The sequence below is a fragment of the Plectropomus leopardus genome, chromosome 21, assembly GCF_026936395.1.
Source record: "Plectropomus leopardus strain MGB_pleo_1.0 chromosome 21, ASM2693639v1, whole genome shotgun sequence".
NCBI lineage: Eukaryota > Metazoa > Chordata > Actinopteri > Perciformes > Serranidae > Plectropomus > Plectropomus leopardus.
The window spans coordinates 13085331-13109412 of NC_142196.1; the positions used below are offsets into that span (position 1 = coordinate 13085331).

The following is a 24082-nucleotide window of genomic DNA, read 5'->3' on the forward strand; positions in this document are numbered from 1 at the left end:
TTTTTCAAAGGGGTGCACAAGGGTTACATTTTTCGTTAAATACAGCATTGTTAGTTTAGTTTAGTTTAGTTTTAGTTTTTAATGATTATATGCATGATGGTTCAACGATTAATTAAATGGCACAATCACACAATGACAAGAAGTTTTCTTTCAAAGTTTTTATTTTACATTTTGAGTCCTTTGAAAACCTGAAAAAGACAAAACAAAACATTGTTAATAAAAAAAAACTAAAAATGGTGGTCTTGATTTGTTACCAGATACCAAACAATGTCACATTAGTTAGGCAAACAATGTATGTAAAGTAAGTTTACAGGGCCTTTTCATCAGAGTAAGGGCCCCTGAACACTTGCTTCAGTGGTTAACTTGAGACTCGACATCTTTCGGAGTATATTATTTATCATATAACTTATTTCAATGGCATTTTTTGCCCTCACATGACTTATACCCTACGTCTCATACTGAAGCATATGTATAGTAGCTGATTTAAAAATTGAATGGCTGAGATGTGGTTTCAGACATAATTGGCTTAAAATCAGCTGGTTTTCACCATGATCGATAAGATGGGGAAAAAAGAATATGCATCATTAACCACACCTAATAAACTGTTTGTACACAAGACCTGCCGTCATCTTTCAGCTCACCTTAACTTCAGTTCATCCTCCTGATCATTCTGTTGATCTGATCCTCCCTGTTGCCAGCGTCTCCTCCCTCCACAAAGTGCGTGGTCTTCTTGTTCATGCCACCGCGGGGTGACGACAGCTTGAAGGGCCACAGGAAGTTGTTGGCGGGCTTGAAGTTCTTTCCAACTGTGTAAATCTCATGGATGAGGTCCTCAACACAGATGATGCCGTATTTGCCTGCAGATCAAAAAAATCAGCGTGTTTAATGTGCTTACCTCGCTGAACTGCATAACCACTGACAGAAAACTCCTACAGATATGCATGTGAGAAAGAACTTAACTATTCTCATTTACTATTTATTTTATTTTATCTATTTTATATTTTATCTCCATTTTATTCTATTTGAGCCTCCTCGGGCAGAGCAACTGAATTTTGTTGTATTCACCTGTACAATGACAATATTCTGTTACTCACAAATGTGAGATCAGTGGAAACTCAAGTTGATGCACCAAAGATTAATACTGACTGAGAAAGTGTATTTCGGACAAATTTGGCTTTAATGATCGCATACTTTTAACAAAGGAGTTTATCCTGACATTTCCGAATCGAACAAGTTTTAAAATATTAAGTAAACATACGTTTTACATAAAATATATATATTTATACATTATAAAGTAAATGTTGGTTGTCCCAGTCATAAAATGACTTGTTCTACAATCAAATTGTAACAATCAGAGTGACGCCGTTGTAACTGCCAGCTGGCTACAGTTCATCTGTGTGTGCATGTGTCAGTGTGTGTTACAGAGCGCTGAGGACAACTTTGCCACAGATTGTCATGGTTTGTTTTTTTGTTTTTTTTTCTCCCCAAAGGCAAGATCTACATTACGTCCTGTGACCCCAAATGTATCAATGTTTTTGTCCCTGATAGTTTTTTGTCCCTGGCCCGGGGCAGCGGGACACCCTTTTGTTGAAGCCCTGCATCCTATTTGTAAAGGCACTGTTTGACTGGCATGTGGTTTCAGACACAACTGGCTTAGTTTTCAGTTTTTTTTCACCATGGTCGATAAGACGGGGAAAAAAGTGTGCATCATTAACCACATGTAGCACTTCACCTTCGTCTAACAGTAACTTGTGTTATAATGCCTCTTTTTAAAGGATGTGGTGTGGAGTCGCAATAAATACCTTAATAGTACCTCGATTAAAACCATGATTTATGTAAAATTAAAAAACTGTGAAAGCATACTATCAGGTTAAACATTATTACTCCCTCCTCAGAAGGTCAGAAGTTAGATGAGGTTTCGCTCTCAGTCTTCTCCTCGCAGAAGTACCTGTATACTGTGCTATGTAGGGACAATTTAAGGGTTTTTTAAAACAAAAACAAAAGAAAAGGAATCAAGTTTCCATACCGAGGGCCTTCTCCACCAGAGCGTTGTCTGTGAGGGCGATGCGCTGTTTCCTCATCCTGCCATGGCCACGTTTGTAGATGAGCTCACGCACAGACTTCAGGTTGGGGTATCTGGAGAAGCAACAGGTCATATGAGGTTATGTAATGGGCTCAAATCAAATTCGAGCGACGCAGTTCACAACAGCATGGAGAGATCTGCATACAGGCAATGTCTTCAAGCATTATTAGAGAATTCAGTCTGAATGGACAGAACCCAGAGACCGATTAAAGCGTGATGACATCACAACCTCCTGTTGGCTGGCTGCAATATTGGTAACAGCCCTCCCGCCTCCATAATAGCAAAAAGGATATTGGCCTAACTAAGAAGAAAATCAAAGCACAAGTCAAAAGAAAACAAAAACTCCAAACAGGATCCCATTCATTTTTGGTAGCCGACCTGAGGAGCTGCATGTTTTAAGATTTCACTCCCCAGAGAGCAGTGAGCAGCAGATGAGAAACGGCAGATGATAGAGATACTAGTAATGTATATATATATATTATGTGTTTCGCCTCACAGTATATAGAAGTATCACTGATCCATTATGTAGTATGAACAAGGATATTTAGTGAAGTTATGTGGTATCACTCAGATGCAGACAGACTAACCAAACACATATTTCAGTGGCGGTATGAGGTGCATGTCCAACCAACTGCACTCATCTCTTCATCACACACAGGCACAGAGTAAATATAGCACTTTATGGTATAAATCTAAAGATTTACAACTAATAATTAATTACTAACTAGTAATTTATAAATCTTAACTATTTATTCTTATAGTTAAAAAAATAAAACTGGAAACTGGTTAATGTAAGATATTTTTCTACAACACAATGTGCATATCTAAAGCTCTATGAAGCTTTCTTTTGTAAAGGCCGGGCAAGACATCTTCACAGCTGCCGTTCCTTCAAAATTAGGCCTGTTTTTATTTCAACAGTCGAACATTTTTTACTTATTACCTGAATTTTTACACCAAGCTAACACCCCTGAACAGCGGCATGAAATCATAATTTTCTAGAGAAGGTGGAATTAAGACATCTTTAAATGGAGGAAGACAACATAAAAAAGTGAGACAGCATAAATTATATCCAGGGTGCTGTTATTGTTGCGTGTCTCTCTGCTTGTTAATACTGTCTATTTATCCCCTATCAGGGAACTTCACACAACTAGATGTCTTTATCAGGGGGCTGTAGCCAAAATATACTCATACGCTATCCTCTTGCACTTTTGACATAATTTGGAGCCACAGTCTGCACTGTAGCTATTGGGAAGTGGTGCAAGTTCCCGCACACCCACCCACCTGACCCGCTTGCGAGCAGCACCATTTATCAGAAGCACACCGTTTGGTAAACAGCTGTCAATCATGAGATCAAACCCCCTTTTTAAAGTTAGAGCTAAACTAAATCGATGAGTAGATTCATAAAAAATAAAAACAACAACTTGAAAATACAGCCTTGACAAACTACCTCAAACAACAGAAACCACCTTTGGAAAAAAATTATTTAACAAGTGGTTTGACTTCTTCATTTGGCCCGTGTCCGGTCCACAAACATGGAGTCTTCCAGGGGCCGATTGAGATGTTTTGGCTTAATTTTGAGCAGCTGTGATGTCACCAGTCATTCATATACAGTCTATGGTCTTTATAGTTAATCCAAACCAAGAACTTAAGCGCAATACACTTCATGTTTGTTCATATTACAGGTGTGTAAATACTGCACACTGTAGTACCTATTATCATGGGATGTGGTTTCAGACAAAACTGGCTTAGTATCAGTCAGTATTCACCATGGTCGATATGATGGGGAAAAAAGTTGAGCATCATCAACCACAATCCAAAGATAACGAGTTTGTCGTTTCAGTACAGAATGACTTGTGTCTCCATCATAAGGTCCACAATTTTCAGTATTAACAGCCTTACCCCCAAGCGATGTAAGGCTCGGCGATCCTGAGCATGTTGATTGAAGCCTTGTTCAGCTTGACGAACACGCCGTTGAAGATCTGGCGCAGACGGAGCAGCTGCAGAACTTTGCGGACCTTGGGGCTCACACCATTGATGCTGGAAAACAAATTAAAATACCGATTAGCTCATGGCGTCGCATCATTTTACAGCTTTCATCTATTCAGTTGATCGTGGTTTCAGAACTTATTGGCTTATTTTGCATAGCTGTATCACCATAGTCGATAAGTCGGGGAAAGAGTGTGCATCATTAACCACGCAGCTGACGAAGCATGAACAGACTGTACAGAACATTTACATGGATTGCTACATTAACCAAATTTGGGCATTACTGGACTTAAGTGCTTTCAATAGCATCTCAATAACTGTCAATTATTTTCAAGATTAAGTGATAAATTGTTGCTTCATTTCATAAGACAGCATTAGCATGAGAGGGTTGAGAAAGAGGGGACGACGTGCAGCAACTGGGCTGCAGATTGCAACTGAACCTGCAGCTGCTGCAGGATACAGCCTTCGCTCCACCAGGTGAGCTACAGGGCACCCCTATTTATTGTCATTTTCTTAAAAAAAAAAAAACCCTCAAACCTCAAAATGGTTAAGCAGTTATCAAATTATTTGGCAATGAATTTAATAGATTGAGCCTGCCAGCCCCAGATAGAGTGAAAACTAAAGGAAACCTGCAGCGACATGGGAAAGACATTCTCTATCAGCAACGGACAGCACAGAACTGCATGTGAGCGGGAACGTGAAGAGCTGATAAACTGATCGAGCTTGAGCATCATGTCGTATTGTAAATCTAGTAATCCATGTAAATGTTATTGAAAAGGTTCTGTAAGACAAACAGGACAATTGTGTCCCCAGATGTACACTGGACATTACTCACCCTCTGATCCTGATAACAAAGGCCAGTTTGGGCTCAGCTGGCACATAATAGTTTCCCACTTTACGAGCAGTACGGCTCAGGCGGATCTCACGCCTGTACATCTGTCTGTACTCCTTGTGGTACTTCTCAGCCCTCTTGTAGATCAGTTTCCTGGTCACTTTGCGGGCCTGAGAACAAAGAAATAAATGATCATTTAATGTGAGAATGAATAAACCACAACCCATCAATTTGTCACAAAAACTCATACAAGGTACAGGGTTCCCACACAGTTTCACTGACGAAATTTAACAACATTTACACGACTTTTCAAGGAACCATAAAGATTATTTTCTTACCCCACTTACCCTGCAAACAATGCAAATTCAAACATAACTCTAGCTAGGTGACATGCATGATGGGAGAGACAGAGTGCAGGAAGAAAATAAGAGAAATGTTTGCAGCGATAAACTTTGTCGCGCAGACACACAGTAGGGCTACGTTACCTCGTCAGCTCAAGAAAATAGACTTGCCATTAAATTACAGTATGTGGAAAGATAAAGGGGGATTACTGTTGGGGTTGCAACTGTATGAGATTTTTACAGTACAATAATTGTTTAAGAAAATATCATAGTATCATGGAAGTATTATTACTATCAGTCAGAATGACCGTACAGAGAATGAAAACAGAATAGTTAGTTTTGATTTAACAAAAGTTCTATTACAACTATTAAGACATTAAACATTTTTAAAAGGATGTTTGAAAGGTCTCCCTTTTGAAAATAAAATAAAGCTGGGATTTTTTCCACTTTTTTCCAGTGCCATGGATAAACAAAAGGTTTACAGTATAATTGTCAACTTCATACAACCCAGTAAAAGCTACTGCTGCAGCCCTGCTGACCACCACCTTCACAGCACATCAAAATTCAATGACTTTTTCAAAACTTTTTTTTTATACTGACTCCTTGCCTCCTTTGCTTTTCCCGGTTTTCCCATGACCGTGAGGACCCTGAACTGAAACGCAACCATGTCAGCTTCAGTCTGTGCGTTGCAATTTAATCCTTTTTGCCTCATTCCTACAGTTATTGTGATGAACATTATTGCTTTCTAATTGTCCATGTTTCCACACTGCAGCCCTACACAGACATGTACAAGAGTCAAGCCACTCTTTGACTTATTTAAACAGACTAACACACACACACACACACACACACACACACACATACACACACACACACACACACACACACACACACACACACACACACATACACACACGTCTGAAACTTACCTTTTTCTCAGCCAGCATCTTCTTGATGCGCATGGCCTTCATGGTGGCAAAGGCCTTTCGCCTTTTCAAAAGGCTCTCAGGGACCGCCGGTACTTTTTTTCTGTGAAAAAGATACGGATCATCAAGACAAAAGCTGCAAATAATGTGGAGTCTCCACGCGCAGCTGTTTTCTCACTGAAACGCCTCAACATCGCCGCTGCTAGCTGCTAGCATGCTAACCTGTCATTTACCGGCTTTCACACAGGTTGTGTTACATCATTTAACGATAGCCCGCGTATCTAGGAAACATTAACAGTAAAGCACAAGTCGGCCACACAATTTAGGGCATTCTTTATCTGCCATTTTTAAAGAAATATAGCAGAAACTAGCTATTTCTTCAGTGCACGGGGGCTAAAAAGACAGCCATGTTGTACTACTACGGCTACACATCCTACTCCATAAAGTCACCTCAACTACAATTACGATCATAATCCTTAACAATACTACTACTCTTATGTTGTGTGGAAACTAAACAATCCACCAGCAATGTAAAATTAACAAAGATGAGCATCTTAACGGTGGATGTGCTTAGATTTTAATTCAGCGGAAAACACTCACTCTGCGTCCGCCATTGCGTCCACCGAGAAAGAGAATTTTTCTATTGCGCATGTCCGCGTTAAAGGATTTAGGACCTCAACGGACTGTCCTTCCAGCTGCCTGACATTTATCTTTTTTTGTAATTATTATTTTGTTTAATCTATTTTTTCCAACTTTATTCAAAAATACATTGTACAAAATATGTAAGGTATGAAACAAGAACAAAAAAATGCACAAGAGCTGATATACACTGACAGATAGCCTAAATTACATTAAACATTAATAATATAAATAGGCTACATGTATAATAAGAAATCTGCAAATAAATAAGATAAGAATTGACAAAAAAGAGAAATAAAAGCACCCCCCCCCCAAAAAAAACAACCCAAAAATTAAAAATTAAAAAACTAAATAAAAAAAACACATCACGGGGTTTCACCAAATAGCCTACATTTGTGTAATATTCTGAAGACCGTTAAGTTAAAATTAATCAAGAAAATCTGGAAAGAGGGCTGTAAAACTAAAAAAAAATCTGTTTATGGAATTTCCCCATTAAAATAAATAAATTAAACAACATTGTTCAAAGACTTGTTCCTCACATCGTCATGGTAACAGATTATACCTTGGGGGCCTAATGAGTGACATTAGAGTTATCGAAAACATGAGAAATTAAATCATACCAAAAATTTACTGTTATTCTACTCTTGAAAGAAGAATTTCAAAAACAATTAATTCAATAGAATCTGCCTGAGGCTGAGCAAACAGCAAGAAAACCAGATAAAGACATAAAAAGCAGAACAAAAAATGGAGCAATAGTTTAGAAACGGATTGTTACTAACAATAAAGCAACAATAAAAAGGGATAAACAATCAGGTAAACAAATAAGGAGAACAAAAGAGTAATGTAATACATTAAACGAGTAAGGCCCTAGAATATGTATACATTTTTTTGGCTTTACTATTCATTTCTTTTCTCCACATGTTTAAGCAAGGTGAAGTAGTTGGTAATGTTATTTGTTAATAGAGTGAAAGTACATTCTTTCCACTTACACGTATGATTGTGATATTTACCCCCAAACTATCACAAGAATAACAATATCTGAAATATTTGCTCCCGGGCTGTCAATAAAATAAATTATATCCAAGTAACTCTATACCAATAAGCCCATTATTAAATTTTAATGACTGCCAGTTGCGAATATCAGCCCAAAACAAATGTACAAATGGACATTTAAAAGAGAAATGCTCGATGATTTCATCTTCGGAGAAACAAAAGGTGTTTGTGGCGCTACCTTTGTGCTTTTCATGCTCCAGGTGATGGTTGATGGTTGTGTCCTCATTGATCCGGCAGAGGGAGCAAACGCTTCATTTTGCAGAGTAGGATCGCTGAGCGTCTGTAGAAGAAAGTTTCCATTTTTGGACCTTTAGGCGTGATCCTGGATCTCAGTGTGGAAAAAAAGACCACCTTGTCTGCTTCAGGTGGGAAAACAAGTAATAGTCTGACTTAAACACGGGCTGACTTTTAAGGCCATCAACCATGAAGCAAAACGCATCAATTAAAAATGCACATTAAATTTATTTTCTAATATCTTGTGGCCATTTTCACGTTTTATTGACAGGGCAGCTACAGAAAGGTAGGAAACATGGGAGAAAGTATGACATGCATTAAAAGTGAGACCCAAGTTGGCATATTTTAATTTAGGCCGCGTGTCTTACATGCAAAATCATATGCAGAAATGTTTATATGCAAAATCAAATATTTAGCATGTAAAGCACATATAGGCCCAAATAACGCAGACAGCGAGAGTATATTGAACAACCCAACAGTAACAGCCATCAATAATTGATTTCTCTGTGAGGACCTCCAGGATAAATAGATCTGCTTTGCTTTTAATACGCTGTTAAAAGCCAACTTAGGCACGATTACTGAAGCAAGATTTTGAGAGGGACTTTCACTCAATGCAATATTCACATTTTTGGTAGTCTATTATATTATGATCTGAAAATTCTTCCACCAGTGGTTTGGCCCCTGCAGACACGCCCACCAAACAGGGCAAACACATCTTTATGGCTGCAGACAGGCGCTGCAAAACGTCGCAAGCAGGCTACGTTAATTAAGGGGGAAAAAGCTGCAGAAAAACGTTTAAACATTGAACACACAAATTGTCATACATGACTGGAATAAAAACAATATTTGCAGCGTATCTGTCCATAGAGACATGTGGATTACTGTTGCCAAACCCTTTTACGCCTGTCTGTGCGTAACGTACCTTATCAGTCCACTTTCATTTTCCGCAATGAGCAGATCGTCATGGATCATTGGCATTAAATTAGCTGGATGTCGGACTCTTGATTTCTGATTAGAGATCAATATTGCATAAAAAACACCTCAAATGACTAAAAGGCTGAATATTAATTAAGGAACAACGTCGGTTTGGATTTCTCAACGCATGGACGGACATTGACCTGGACTGTCTTGATGTGTGGCTGTTATGTCATGCTGGAAAAACTCGGTATCACTATTCAGTATTCCTGAAATCCTAGTTCCAAACCTGTTGCTGATTTTTAAAAAAAGATCTGTCATGTTAAATCGAGAACAGCAGGATTAATCTGTTTGCGCAACTGTGCCTATTTTTTTTTATTATCACAAATAAAAGTTTTAAATAAAATTACAACAAAGTGATTAAAAAAAACAAATAGCAGTGGCTTTTAAAAGCTTATTCTCTAATCTGCATTTGCGATATTAGTACATGGGGAAGGGGGAGGGGGTCGCAACAGCTTAGTATTAGGTAAAATCTTTGAGGTTACATCAACCTCTGAGTGTAATGTATGGACCCGGCGCTTCATTCTGACAGGCGCTCAAGTCTCAGTCCTATTGGGTCCAGCATTGATGGGAGGACTGCATAAATAGCGAGTGAGATGCGGCTGAGGATGAGATGAGTGGAGGAGCAGCAGAGGAAGTGGGAGGCACAGTTTGTGGTAGCTGCTCATAACTCACTGCAACTGTTCGCTGTGGTGGCAACTGGACTCTGACTGAGCTGCAATTTCAACTCTCTTCTCACTCACAACTTTATTTTTTTTCGCCTCTCCCGTGCATGCGTGTTGTTTCTTCACCTGCACTGTGCTCCAAGTTTGTCGGCGCGTCCCTGCCTGTTCGCTGCAAACCAAGAGGGGAAACATTCACTACGTTCCTTCCGCTGCTTGTTTTTGAACTGATTTGAAAGCAAGATGATGATAATAATCGCGGAGTTTTTCGTGGTTATTTTGAAGGTGCTCTGGGCTTTTGTAACTGCCGGGGCGAAATGGGTTGTGCGTCCCAAGGAGAAGAGCGTGGCGGGACAGGTATGCGTGATCACCGGGGCCGGAAGCGGCCTCGGGCGGCTCTTCGCCAAGGAGTTCGCCCGGAGACGAGCGATACTGGTGTTATGGGACATAAACAGCCAAAGCAACGAGGAAACAGCGGAGATGGTGCGGCAGATATACCATGAACTGGACACTCCCATAACCAAAGACGGTGAGTCCCGTTTTCTTTTGGAGTAATGAGGATGTCACCAGGTTTTACGCACGGTCAATGTCCTGTTTTGCGCGTTAAGTAGCAAATCATATTTTATTATCTAGACAATGAGCACACTCATTCACATGGCGAGCTGTGTAGACATGGTTGCAATGCCTTGCAGACATCTTTGCCTACAATTTTAGATTTAACACAACTCTAGCGGCTAAATAATCACTCAGGTGAGCTCTTATTTTCCAAAAGTGTGCAACACTTGACTGAAAAGTGACGATTAACCCTATAATGCCTATCATATTTGATACACAACATACTGTGACCTCCATGTCATCCACATTATCAGTACTAGAAAACACTTTGTATGAAACCTTGACCTCATTGTATGAAAAATTACCTCTGTGATAATCACAGCTTCATTAAACTTTACATTCACAAACTGGAGACCTTGGATGGTTTTCCTGAAAATGTCTTCTGAGGAAAATGTTAAGTCCATCTTTGTTTGCCTGAATGAGGGCAGATATTTTTTTGCCATTTACAATGCACTGAAAAGATGGTAAAAAAGTTGCTATTTGGAAAAAAAAACACAAAAAACAGTTGAAGTGTTCCAATTGCTATGAAAAATGTCTTTGTCTCTAAAAAAAAGAGACATTTTTGTGATAAATTGATGACCATAAAAGCCCAAAGTATCAAATACAAAATGATTTCCATGTGTGCAGTTTTTTATTTTTTATTTTTCTACATTTTGTCAAAAAGGCCCATAAACACATCAATTAAATCCTTTTTTTTTTTTAAAGAATTTTCTGGCCATTGTTTCATGATTCGGGCTTAACATAGCCTACATCCCTGCAGACTAACACATCACCACTAATTTTAAATGTTTGCCCATCTTATTTCACTCAACAATTCTGATTTGTTAGTTTTAGCTGTGCCCATTTTTTAACTGAACGCTTTTATCCTCTCTTTTCTCCTCTAGGGCCTGTTGGAGGGGTCGAAGAGGTCCCACCTTTCCAGCCGCAGGTCTACACCTACGTGTGTGATGTGGGAAAGCGGGAGAGTGTGTACTCCACAGCTGAGAAGGTGCGTCGAGAGGTGGGAGATGTGGACATACTGATCAACAACGCTGGCGTCGTCTCTGGCCACCATCTCCTGGAGTGCCCCGACGAGCTGATTGAGCGCACCATGGTGGTCAACTGCCATGCCCACTTCTGGGTGAGTTGAAGCATGCCAACTTGTATGTGGATATGAGGATTTACAGTTTGATGGTTTGATAAATGCGCTTCAGTTTCCATGAGCACCGTGTTATCAGATGTGCTTATTGTGATGCCAGGTCCCAAAGAATCTATCTTGCATCCTTAATCATGATCTTATCCCTCCGTGTGCCAAACTCAAAGGTGTGTGCCTCCCAGGATTAACAAAGCATGACCATAAATAGTTGAAGTACATGTTCAGCTCTGATTTCTGCCAGAAAAAAGTCACGGGTTTGGCTTCTTAAGTCCTTCGTTGCTTGTTGGCATCCCCCGCTCAGTGATGATCCCCGTGGTATGTCAGCCTTTCCGTCTCTCTCCTCTCAGATCTGCACAAAGCTGACTTGCGTGATGGAAGCTGGGGGTTCTGTTTGTGGGCTGGATCAGCTCACCACATTGTGTTGGCAGGCGGTGATTTGTTGTGTATCAGATTTTACTCTGGCTGCGTTCTTTTGGCCTTTTTCAGTGTGAAACTGAAAGGCTACATGAACTTGACGGAGTGAATATGTTGCACTTTAGATAAGCATAAGCTGCAGCGCTGAACAGGGCAGGTGCTATCATGGCGTTTTTATATGTGCACTTTGAGGGCAGATGATGGTTGCAGCCCAGCAATGAGAAATCCAGTGTAAGGAGTAGTCTTCCTGATGAGAATGAGAGCATTTGAGCCTTTCTCTTCTGATCACAAAGATAATTGATTGCATTGCTTGGCTACGGCCACCTGTGGGACACTTGTGATTGCCCACAAATTGGTTTAAAGGCCTGCTGTGGAGTAAATTGCAAGGACTGAGACTGTGTCCTTTGTCTGGTGCCATAGCCTTGAATTGACCATTTCGTCTTTGATTGTATTTATCACAATATATTGAGCAATGTGTCTGGTGAGGCGGATGATGCTCATTTTGAGACTTTTGCCGCCGGCTCGTCTTTTTTACGGAGGAGTGCATTCTCAATGATACCATGAAACCGCAGTGATTTGAAGCTCCCTAATTGAGCATGAAAATCTCTTGTGTTGTCAGTCAGACAGGTTCGGTTTTTCCTCCTTAATGGATGCTCCATTCAACTATTCATGTGCCGCTCTGCTGGCTACCTCCACGTTCTTTTTACATCCAGGATTTGGAGTCAGGATCCAGTGGTTGGGTGGCAGATTTGGGATTTTTTAATAGGGTTCTGTATTTGTGTTCTCCCATATTCTGTGGAGAGCATGGTTTCTTTAGGGGTGGGGGGTGGCAGATGAAAGAAGGACTTAATGAATGGCGACAGCTAGAATGGAGGATGTGGTTCATTAAAGACACAAGCTAGATGAATAGAGCTTAGACTAACAAGGACCCATCCACTTTCCTGTCTAACACAAACACAGTACAGTTATTCAATGCATTCTGGTGCTACATTACACAAACCTTTTGATTATGTTTATCCATTTTGAACAACAGGCTTTTAAAATGGTTTAATTGTGGTTTATGATTCAGCTAATACCCTCAGTTTAGTCATACAAAGTTTGAAGTGCATCTTGTTTATTTAGGATCATGCCTCAAGGCATTTTTATTGAATGCTGACACTAAAGGGATGTCACAAAAGAGGAGTTTGTCTTTCCTGAAGTTTGAGATTTAATCAAAGGGCCACTCTGCATTTTTTCATTTTGATTTCCAGACACACAGCTCCACCTTTTCTTTTCTTTTTTTAATACTTCAGCAATCAACATGGTTGGTCTGCTTGCATTCTGTTTCAGGAGTATTAATTTTATTCCATCTGTTAAGCGTCACTATTTGGCAAGACATCATAAGTTTGGCCACTCAGGGAGACATGAGAGAGGCGATGTCAACCCCCAAAACTTCTCAGCCTCTCTGCGTTAATCCTTGCCAGTTATTGAAACTTCCCACCCAGTTTCTCAAGAGCAACATGACAGCAGGTTCAGAGCCTTCCCTGCATTTAAAATGCACCACAAAGTGTAATAAAAAAAGCAAAAGGAAAGCCAGCTGACAGATTTGTATAAGTTCTTATTTGTTGGACGGTGTAGTGGGAATACGACAGAGATGGAGACAAGCGCAGGAAAAGGATGGTAATTGCAGTGTGTGAGTGAGTGAGTGTGAGTGTCTGCCAGAGCAGCCAGTTCAGACCCCACACTTCTTCTGTCCTCCTTCCACAGGCCCCTCTGACTCCTCCCAACCTGATTTGGAGGCAGTGGGTGCAGCTGCATGGCAGTCACGGAGGCCAACTCTGTTCATCCGGCTCTGCCACACACACACACACACACACACACACACACACACACACACACACACACACACACACACACACACACACACACACACACACACAGACACACACACGGACAAACAGCTATGATTCAGCTCCTCAGTGCTTTTAGGTTTTTTATGAGGCAGGGGGTCATAACATTTAATTTGTTTGATGATGCTTTGATTAGTCCAGCTGGCAGTTTGTGATGTTCAACCCTCAGTGAGAGAACTGTACATTCCCCATCCCGGCATGACTAAAAACTAAGTGTCACCAGAGTTTGTTTTTGAAGATTAGTGTGTGTCTAGTGGAATGACATGAAAGGAAATCATCCTCCGCATCTTGAGCTGGTTATCCAACAGGTGGTTCATGAACAATAAGCAGCAATTCCCCTCACGTGGAAATCCTACCTCTCTTGTGCAATTACATGAAAGCGCAGAGCGCTTGACAGTGACATGGCGGGAAAAGAGCAGAGGAAAGAAAAGAGGAAGGAAGGCAGTGCCTTCCCATCCACAGGCGAGGCGAGAGGGTAATGGTAAGCTGCTGCTGACCCACTTTATCTGACAATTGGTTTCTTGTCTGTGGATCAGCTTGACAAGATGCCAGGCGACAGGAGCCAAGTTCTGCAGGCTGCATTCCTGCTGTAGCCAGAGAAAGGAGGCAGCCAGGCAGAAGGGTCCTACTTGACTGGTTTTATATGGGCCCCTCCTCAGGCCTGGTGCACCTGTACCCCTCTCTAGAACTTGCTATGACTACTCTCATGTTGGGTCTCTGCTGAGCAGGTACCTGTTCACATCTCAAGGGATGGGATTAGGGGGTAAGAAGAAGAAGTCAACAAATCCACTTGGACATGAAAATATTCTGTAAACTTCGACTTGAAGCAACATTTTATCTTCTGATGTTTGACTTCTAAAAGCACTGCCATTACTACAGTACACATACATAGTTTTTTTTTTTACATGCAGAGCTATCATTTATCGAACACTTCTTTAAAAAGTGTGTTCAAACCAAACAACATTAAATAGACTTAATGAAATTTAAAAATGTATGTGAAAATAAGTCATATGAAGTAAATTTAAATCAGAATTTCAAGTTGTCCTTAGTTGATATAAGTTCTTCAGGTAAAACATTCAATATTCTGAGTTTAACAGCCAAGGTCTAATCAGTGAGTCTACTACATCAAAGGTTTTCAACTGAACGAACCCCTTGAAACAGATACTAAACTTGCTTTGCCCAGGGCCACCTGCAAAATAAAAAAACATTAAAAAAAAGCAACACACATCTCAGTCTGTGATGGATGGAAAAAACATCTGGTAAAGTAAAAATAGAAAGATTCGCACACAAAGTAGCTCCTGTTAGAAGGATTTTTATGCAGGCTCGAAATATTACACAGCATTAAAATCCCTCTCACGGAAGCTACTTGATGTGCAGATCTTTTTATTTCTACTTTACCACTTTTGAAAAATGATAATGATAATAAGCAAACATTAATAATTAACATACAGTATAAATAATCAGCCTGGACCTCTGTCAGGAGTTCAGAGGAATCTTCACCTGGCATTTTTTTCTGTAATGCACTCTGGCAACTCACAGTCAAAGCACAAAAAAAAATATTTTGGTCATAGGGTCAACCAGCATCCTACCAAGGGCCAGATTTGGCCCACAGCCCGTAAGTTGAGTATCCCTGCCTTACAATATAGAGGAAATACAGGGGGACCCCCTCACGTATGTCCCATGGAGTAATTTGATGTTGCCTATTTTTTACACTTCTAAAGTCTTAGTTATGTAAAAGAACAAAAAAGAGAAATAAACAAGATAAGGTTAGAGGTTTAGTCAACTGTAGCAGAGGCTGACTGATGAACATGGCCACCGCAACGTGACCAATCTGCATCCATCATCTCTGACGACCTGTAAACGCGACCCACTCAAATTCCACGATCTGTTGCAGGATCAGACGATTGAACTCTGGGATTTTTCTCCCTCTCCTTCATTCTCTCGTCCAGAGAGAAGTCAGCCCAATTAAATGGCCATCTGGTCTGATGCTAAGGCCAATATTTTGTTCATATTCCTGTTGGTCAGGCTCTAGCACTAATGCAGCCTGACACCCCAGCTGCAAGACGCTTTGTGTGGCTTAAATGCTCCTGGGGGCACACACCAATTAGGGGGTGCAGCGGGCAAGGCACCCCCACATAGGCCAAGGAGGCCCGACTGTGTCAGCGGGTAATTTAGCGGAACAAGGGAGCGTTGAGACCCAATTACGGCCGCTCTGATGTAAGACACGAGCCCCTGGTTGCCTTCACACATTTTGTGTCTGAGAGGTCAGCGGGGGTCATACCCACATGCCAGAGCTGCCATGAGAAGCAGGACATCACAGGAGGGTGGGAGAGAGACGGGACGTTTGTTCACGTTTTGCCCCGTCCTCCCGCTGAGGGACTCAGCCTTTCCTCCATCAGTTCCACTTATTTTCAGACCACTCAGCAAAATACTCCAGTTGTATCTGAGTGTTGGCTTTAGCCGGAGAGCACTGTGCCAGATCAAGTCATTCCCTGCTCTCTGAAAGTTGCTGTGGGAGTGGGAAACTTTGGCTCAAGTCAGGTATGGGCATATCTTAAGTTAATGCTTCATTTGCACGCAACTCTCTCCCTCATTCACTGCCATTCTGGCTCGCAGAGGCCTTTCTCAGCTTTGCCCAGGCCTCATGTGCTCTCGCTCCCTCTCTTTGGGCCCCATCATTTGATGAGTTGAATATTGCAGCAAAAAAAATTATGCCCGCAAAAAAGTGCAGATGTTTGGAGCTGAGTCAGATCAGTTGTACTGTACCTTGCTAAAGAACTCAAACGGTGAAGTCATCATTCTCACTGAGGCCTTTTTTGGGATCTGACTTATTCCTTGCTGGGTTTTTTTACAGCACCAAACGAGGAGGAATACAGATGTAAAGCTTAGCAGAGATTACACCAGAAGTCAGTCTAGGTCCGATGCAGTTAATCTCTGGTTGCAGTTTTATTGAGGCTTTTCCTCCCTTGCCAGTGGTTTCATGGCTGTACTACCTGGTACCATGCGCTCTCTGGCTCTGCGCTCCCCTCCAGCAAATGTTTACAGAGCAGGCTGAATCATTTATCTGGCCACACTTAAATACTGTACCAACCAATGAAAAGGATACCTTTTAGTTATATGACCGCAGAAATATCAGGGGCTAGGAATGAAACTGTCAAAAGGAATAACAAATGCTCACCCCAATTTTTCACAAACCAAAGTGATGCCTACAAATGTCAAAATTGGCACTGAAAGTGCATGGATTAAGCCTCATTCCGATTGCACAAAAACCCACTAACAACTTTTAATGCAATGAGAATGCACACAATCTGCATTCCCACCCGCGTCAAATGACTCTGCAGTAGACATGGGTATTTATTGCCACTAGATCCCATCAGCATTGATGGGAACACAACACCCGGGCGAACGCGCTCGTTTCAACTTCTAATTGACGAGATGCAATGACTAATTACCGTCCATCTCCTCCTTGGCAGTACTAAAACATCAATCCAAATTAGTCTACACCAAGTTTGAAAGAGAATAATGCACTCATCTACTGCTGAGCCGTGTACACAGCCCTGTTCTACTGGCAACAGAAAAGCTGTATATTGCCTATTTTTAGCGGGTTTACCCATGTTTGAAAAACCCATGCATGTGCTGACTTTGGTGGGAAAGGGGTATTACTTAAATTGGTGCTGATTGAAGTGCATGGACTGACTGTTTCTGCACCACTTAGAATCTCATGTTATTGTGACATAAACATGTTTTCATTTGCAACCTCAGTGACATTTCAGAGTAGTGTTGCATGCTACATTGTTCCTCACTATGGCAGCAAACATCTGACTGGAATACATCTAGCAGCACTCCCAACAAAAGGCCTGCGGGTTGTTTGTAGACCTCCTAGAGAGAGAGTGATTGGTCAGTTCCTGTCATTGCCGTCACATGTCACACCTGCTGATTGGCTCATGCTGAGTCCAGTGTCAGCAGACGGACAGAATGAGGAATTAATCCATTGCTTAATCAACTGCTCTCTGAATCTCCACCGCAGGGTCTCTTTTCTCACCACCTCACTAACAGTCATCAGACTGGCCGGTGAAACCACTCGGGCTCTCACGTGGCACTTGGGTGAAACTCTTTCATCTCAGAGCTCATCTCGCTGCCGATTGTTCTGCTGCTCGGGCAGGGCGCGAGGCTGTGCAGGTAGACGAGAGGCTGAATTGTATTGTTGTTGAGTGAACGAAGGCCTATGATTGGTGTTGTCACCAAGTCTTTAGAGCCGGGCCCAACGACGGGCACCAGATCTGTGTGGGAAAAGCACAGATTGTGCAGCGGCGCACACATGCGTACACACACGTACACACACACACACCACATACCTGTTTGTTCAGTGAAGAAGGGAAAACCCTCATCCTTCTCTTCCTTCAACATCTAATTCACACCTTTCACAAAGGAAACTTTTACTTTCATATTTGCAAATACTGCACCTCTTGTGCACAGTGTGATTTTTTTTTTGTGTGTGTGTGTTATGAATTCTCATTCAGACGCCTCTCTCTGCATCACCATGGAGAAGTGGGGGAAACAGATGGAGAGGGGGAATAAGAGGGAGACAGAGAGGATCAAAGGGCTTTGGCACAGACAAACTGCACAAGTGAACTAACCTTCCTCTTTTTTCCCTTTGCCCTTCTGTCTCTTCTGTCCTTCCCCCAGACCACCAAGGCGTTTCTCCCCAAGATGCTGGAGCTGAATCATGGTCACATTGTGACGGTTGCCAGCTCCCTGGGTTTATTCAGCACAGCTGGAGTGGAGGTTAGTATCATACACAACAACACATACACATCCCATCGTTCCCACCATCCAAAACCAGTGCCTTTTCTCCGAAGGCCCCAGCGTGCCAGCTAGCACACTGCGCAGAGGGAGGTTAGGCCCCCTTTCTCTAGTTGTTCCTCCACCCGTTAAATTAAGGGACACAGATGAGCATTGGGGAGCCTCTTATAGATTCCTCTATCTTCAGCTGTGGGGGTGTGGGGCCCCTATTGGGCTCTGGCCCCAGGGCCAGAATAAGCTGACAGCTCCCCAAGGGACAGAGACATCTTCATCACTGCTTTGTGAACAATTTGGTGCTCGCTCAGTATTCAGTTCACAGCAGCTTTCAATGGATAAGGTTTTCCTTCCTATAGTTTTTTGTCTCCCCCAGTTCTTTTAGTTATTTTAATGTACATTAAAACATTAAGTAGTGTCATTCATCTCCATAACCACAGAGGAGTCAAACTTTTTAGCCCTCTTAAAAGGTTTTATTTTGGTATTTCAGAGTCCTCATTTATCCGCCTGGCTGAGAATGGTGTCATTTTCAGATGGTCTACGGGGACTACTACTCCGCTTGCCTTTGTTTTTATAGCTGCACGTTTGCTTTTGTTGTACAGGCATTCATCCATAATGATTAAGTCCCCCTTCAAAGGAACAGGAGTTTAGTCAGTTTTTGTCAAGCTATTATGCTTCCTGGAAATGCCTTGAATGTGATTTCAGGCGTGCACATTAATTTCAGGGAACCAAAGCCCTCGCTTGTTATGTGGGCACAGTCAAATCTCTTTATCCTCCCTGTGTTTATCGACATGCATCTGTGTTTGCCCAAGTCTTTTTTTAAAAAGATTATTTCCACGGCGAACCACATCAAAACCTTCCTGCCAAGCCGAGCAGTCCTCTGATGCACAGGAGAAGAATGCTAATGAAACCGTAGAACAGCGGACAGGCTCGCTCAGGTTTTTGTGGCTGTATCATTAACAGCAAGGAGAGACCTCTGCGCCTGTGGGGCATGTTTGATAATGTTCTCTGTGGTCCCTGGGTGCGGGCAGGGGCACAGTTTTACAGGGCTAACCTGTTCTCTATTTATTCCCTCAGGATTACTGTGCCAGTAAATTCGGTGCCATTGGGTTCCACGAGTCACTGAGCCATGAGCTGAAGGCCTCAGAGAAGGATGGCATCAACATGACGCTGGTGTGCCCTTACCTGGTCGACACGGGAATGTTCAAAGGCTGCAGGATAAGGTTAGCTCTAACACACACACACACACACACACACACACACACATACACACACACACACACTAGAAAATATAACTGTTTTTTGTGTTTTAAAGCCCTCTTGCACCTGGGATGAGTTAGTCATCTCTAATTTTCACTGTGTAAAATTGCCTCGCAAACACCTTTTTGAAGTTCAAAGCAGCAGCTGATGGTTTGTGTTGTGTTACAGAGAAATGATAAAGTCACTTGTGTGCTATTGGTCGGCGCTCTGCCTAAACAAAGACTTTCCCAGGGGAAAACCTCACCAACAGGTGCACCTGGGCTTACTCCCCCCTTCTGCTGTGCTTATAGTCCTCACTTTGTTTGATGGTTACAGTCAGCAGGTGGCACGTTCTCTGGCTTTATTGTCTCTCCGCTTTGGAGCAGTCACTATTACTGTGTGCAGGAACTGTTTACAACCTTTGTAATTTCAACCAGTATGACTCAGAGCTGTGGAGTCAAGTCAGATTTAAGTAACAAATTTGATGAATTTACGCTTGACTTGAAACTCAACTTGGACTTTAACACTATTGACACATGATTTCCCTTGGACTCTGAGCCTTTTTACGCGAGAGTACGTAATATCTTTACTCAGGCCCAAAGATAAAAACATATTCTATTTAAAAAGTGCCATGAATCAATTTATTTCCTTGAATCAGCCAACACTTATGCTACTCATTTCCTGCAAATCGACACTAAATTCCCTAGATCCACTTTTTTTTGAACCAATCCAAAAAATGATACCAAAGATTATTTCCTTAGACCACTTGTTGGTCAACAAAAACAAACTGCTGTATGCAAAACATTCAGACTGAAATTACAGAGACGCAACAACTTCCAACAAACTGCATGTTTTAAAACGTATTGCTAGTTTTTGTGAATTTAATTCATTCTAACTTCGTTGTTAAAATTGCATTAAGTTTGGTAAAGAGTGCATTATGAATTGCTAAGGACTCGAAGATCAAAGTTTAGGACCTGAGACTTGAGCGCAGACACCTAAGAGACTTGCAAAATATTGCACAATTTATTGCCCTTATACCAAAAAAGACAATATTCCTACTAAGCTGTTCACATGTCTAATGAAAATAAATATTTCACTAAGACTCCTGTTTACATGCAGCAGTGCATACTCATAATAGCGTGCCTTAACACGTCGTTTATCACGTCCAGATATGTATATATATGATAAGTTGAACTGCTGGAGCCATTGGTCATTTTTGTTTCTTTGCATCAAAATAGGATTTTTCACTACTGGTGGCGGACTTGTTGGATGCTCTCTTCTTCCTTCATCCTTTTGAGAAGGCTGCTGCAGCGATATTTGCATATAAACGTAGCCACTGATTTGTAGTATCACTGTATTCATGGATTGACTAACTGTTCTGAATGATTTAAAATATAATCGTCTTTCCTAACCAAATTTCAAATCTTGGCCAGTCTTCAATTTCAATTTACTTTATTATTTGTAAATCTACACAGTTTTTCATGAAACTGGCTAATGAAATGAGACTTTTCACAAATCCTCATTACACGCACAGCACACATGCGCAACAAGTGGGTAACGCAGTGTCAGTCATGAACTGCGTCCCTGTAGCAATTTGGGGTTCTGGTGCCTTGCTCGGGGGCACCTCAGCAGTGCTCAGGAGGTGAATTGACACCTCTTTAGCTGCCTGTCCGCTCTTTATACTTTGTTTGTATGGGGACTTGAATCAGCAACCTTCTGGTTCCCAAACCAAATTTCCACGGATTGAGCTAATGCTGCAAATTAGACTTCAAGTTCCCAGAATTCAGGGCCAGTAAATAACTGATATGTTTTAATTTCCATTCAGAAAGGAGATCGAGCCTTTTCTGCCTCCCCTGAAGCCAGAATTCTGCGTCAAACAGGCCATGAGGGCCATCCTCACTGACCAGCCCATGATTTGTACACCTCGCATCGTCTATATGGTCAACTTCATGAAAAGGTGAGCTGCTGTCACTCTATTATTTTCCCATACACCCCCTCATTTAATGTCGTTACTCTCGATAAACCATACAGTATTCTGTGTCACTAATCTTATCCCCGTCCCATCTCTGCAGCATCCTGCCCTTTGAGGCCATTGTGTGCATGTACCGGTTCCTAGGCGCCGACAAGTGCATGTACCCCTTCCTAGCTCAACGAAAAGAGGCCATGAACAACAACGAGGCGAAGAATGGGATCTAGGGGGCGCTGTTTGTAACACGAACAGAGGCACATAAACCTGCAAGCATGAGGAAACAACCACTGAGGATGAAAATGGGGAAGACGGAAGGAAGGAAAGAAGAAAAGACTGAATCTAGACTGGTGCACTTGCATTGAGCAAATGCAAAGGTTAACCATATTGTTCCTCTGGAACAAAGAAAGCTGTGTACTACACAAAGGATTTATTTGACTTTGTTTTGTCTTTTTTTAAGTTTGTTTAAAGAAACCAACATCTATATACTGTGTCACTAGTTTTTGAAATCATACAGAAAAGCTATCCTATAATTAACTATTTACGTAATGTAGTCACCGGCCTTATCTAGTGTCATTGTGGAAATATACAGTATGTTACTGTACAAACAGTAAAAATTTTTGTTTTTCACTTATTTTATTTTTGTAGACATGCACTGTAATTTCAGATTTTTCTCTACACTGCCAGCATTACTCTGTGTAGGAGGATACAATGCAGCATTTCAAACTACACGTCTCCCCACGCAGAGGCTCTTTGTAAGGCAGTCAGGAAATTTGTTTGCAGCTTTAGAAGGCTCTGATTATAGTTTGTGCCATTCATAATAAAAAAGCAAGATAAATACGTCACTATTAAAGTTTACCATATTTCGTTGTCGTTGCTCAAGTTACATACATGTAGCATAAATGTTGATAATGAAGTCTACGCATTCCAAATGGGACATTCAATGGCCAGACTGGGCTGACTTATTTTTTTACAGGGGTTTTCTGTGTTATGAGACTCAACGCTGTCCCTTTAATGGTCTTGTTATTTCAGGCCTGTGTCGACTAAAATCTGAAATAAAAAGCGGGGGAGGGAGTCTGCAGGTTGAATTAGCAAGAGGGGTGTAAATCACAAGTTTCATCAAGATACAAGATATATCGATTCTTTGGACAGTGATGTTTGCTGATATCACAAAGTCTGCCATGATATGATTTCAGTTCAATTCAGGGGCCTGCGATCGATAGGAGACGATATCAGTAAATGTCTTTGTTTGGCTGCTTGTCAACCTGGCGCTTGGCCGCTAGCACTGTTTGAATGTTTAAGAAAGAGGTGTGCTTGGGCAGAAATGGTAACACAAACGTGAAGGGAATTTCAAAATAAAGGCGTATTTTAGGATGACGATATGTATCGATGTTTTCACCCAGCATTGAAGGTGAATGAATCGATCTTTATCGATGTATCGTCACACCCCTAACTAGCATGTGTGACACATTCAGAATGTACTGCTTTGGGAGAAACTGAGAGAAAATGAATTCATACTTCTCTCATTTGTCTTTATTTTCAAGATCTGTGGTGTTTATATTGTAAATGTATCTGTTACCAATATTATTTGTTAAATAAAAACAACCCAACATAGGCTGTAACTCCAGGCTGTCCCAACACTGACATGTGGTTGAGGGAAATGTATTAAAGACACTAGCTTTCCATTATTTTTTCCAAAGTAACACTTTAACTATCCTGTCCATAGTCCACCATGTCCAGTTAAAGTGAATTGTAAATGTTTAAATGTTGTGAATACCCCAGTATCCCAAAATGACTGTCTCTACCATATTTGATGTATGAATATTTTATATACCTTTGGGACAACAAGAGTTTTTGAAATTCAACTACATTCCAATAGGCGTCATCCCTTCAGTCACAGCGATGAGCCTAAATTCTCTACCTCTTAATTTTTGCCATTTTTTTGACAGTATGACATAAGCCTCTTTTTTTTTGTAATTTTCTGAAGACCGCTCCATAGCAGAGCAAATGTGGTTCCAATGTTTAGTGTCTCTACCTAACTTAAATTAATAAAAGTGATTTAGATTATTAAATGGTGTGTTGTCATTACCTACATGTTCAAATTAAGGTAAAAGGTCCAGTGTGTAAGATTTAGGGGGATTTAGTGGCATCTAGTGGTGAGGATTGCAGATTGCAACCAGCTAAAAACTTCTCCTGGTTAAAATTCCTTTTCATTTACCTGACAGACAAACTATTCACAGAGGTCTCCTCCTCTGCAAAACAAACTGACCTGTTGATTTAAACCAGTAAACAGATT

The 24082-nt window shown here is 41.2% G+C and overlaps 2 protein-coding genes and 3 non-coding genes across 5 annotated transcripts; 1 reads left to right on the top strand and 4 right to left on the bottom strand.

Annotated features, from left to right (window-relative positions):
- Positions 1–143: 143 nt before the first annotated feature.
- rpl7 (ribosomal protein L7) lies at positions 144–6846 on the bottom strand. Its single transcript, XM_042510630.2, has 7 exons — positions 6769–6846; positions 6172–6271; positions 4905–5071; positions 3983–4120; positions 2027–2136; positions 642–857; positions 144–188 (listed from the first exon to the last, which is right to left on the bottom strand). Exons 1-6 carry the CDS (start codon positions 6780–6782, stop codon positions 649–651), a joined length of 738 nt encoding a protein of 245 aa, XP_042366564.1. The 5' UTR covers positions 6783–6846; the 3' UTR covers positions 144–188; positions 642–648.
- LOC121961021 (small nucleolar SNORD12/SNORD106) lies at positions 503–595 on the bottom strand. The gene has a single exon (XR_006107019.2). It is a non-coding gene; the product is annotated as a small nucleolar SNORD12/SNORD106 (small nucleolar RNA).
- On the bottom strand, positions 1630–1721 carry LOC121961020 (small nucleolar SNORD12/SNORD106). Its single transcript, XR_006107018.1, has one exon. It is a non-coding gene; the product is annotated as a small nucleolar SNORD12/SNORD106 (small nucleolar RNA).
- LOC121961019 (small nucleolar SNORD12/SNORD106) lies at positions 3805–3896 on the bottom strand. Its single transcript, XR_006107017.1, has one exon. It is a non-coding gene; the product is annotated as a small nucleolar SNORD12/SNORD106 (small nucleolar RNA).
- Positions 6847–9664: 2818 nt separating the features above from the next.
- On the top strand, positions 9665–23858 carry LOC121960625 (retinol dehydrogenase 10-A). The gene is made up of 6 exons (XM_042510413.2): positions 9665–10260; positions 11231–11466; positions 18471–18569; positions 19659–19804; positions 21646–21777; positions 21893–23858. The coding sequence occupies exons 1-6, from the start codon at positions 9975–9977 to the stop codon at positions 22014–22016; spliced, it is 1023 nt and encodes a 340-aa protein (XP_042366347.1). The 5' UTR covers positions 9665–9974; the 3' UTR covers positions 22017–23858.
- Positions 23859–24082: the final 224 nt, after the last annotated feature.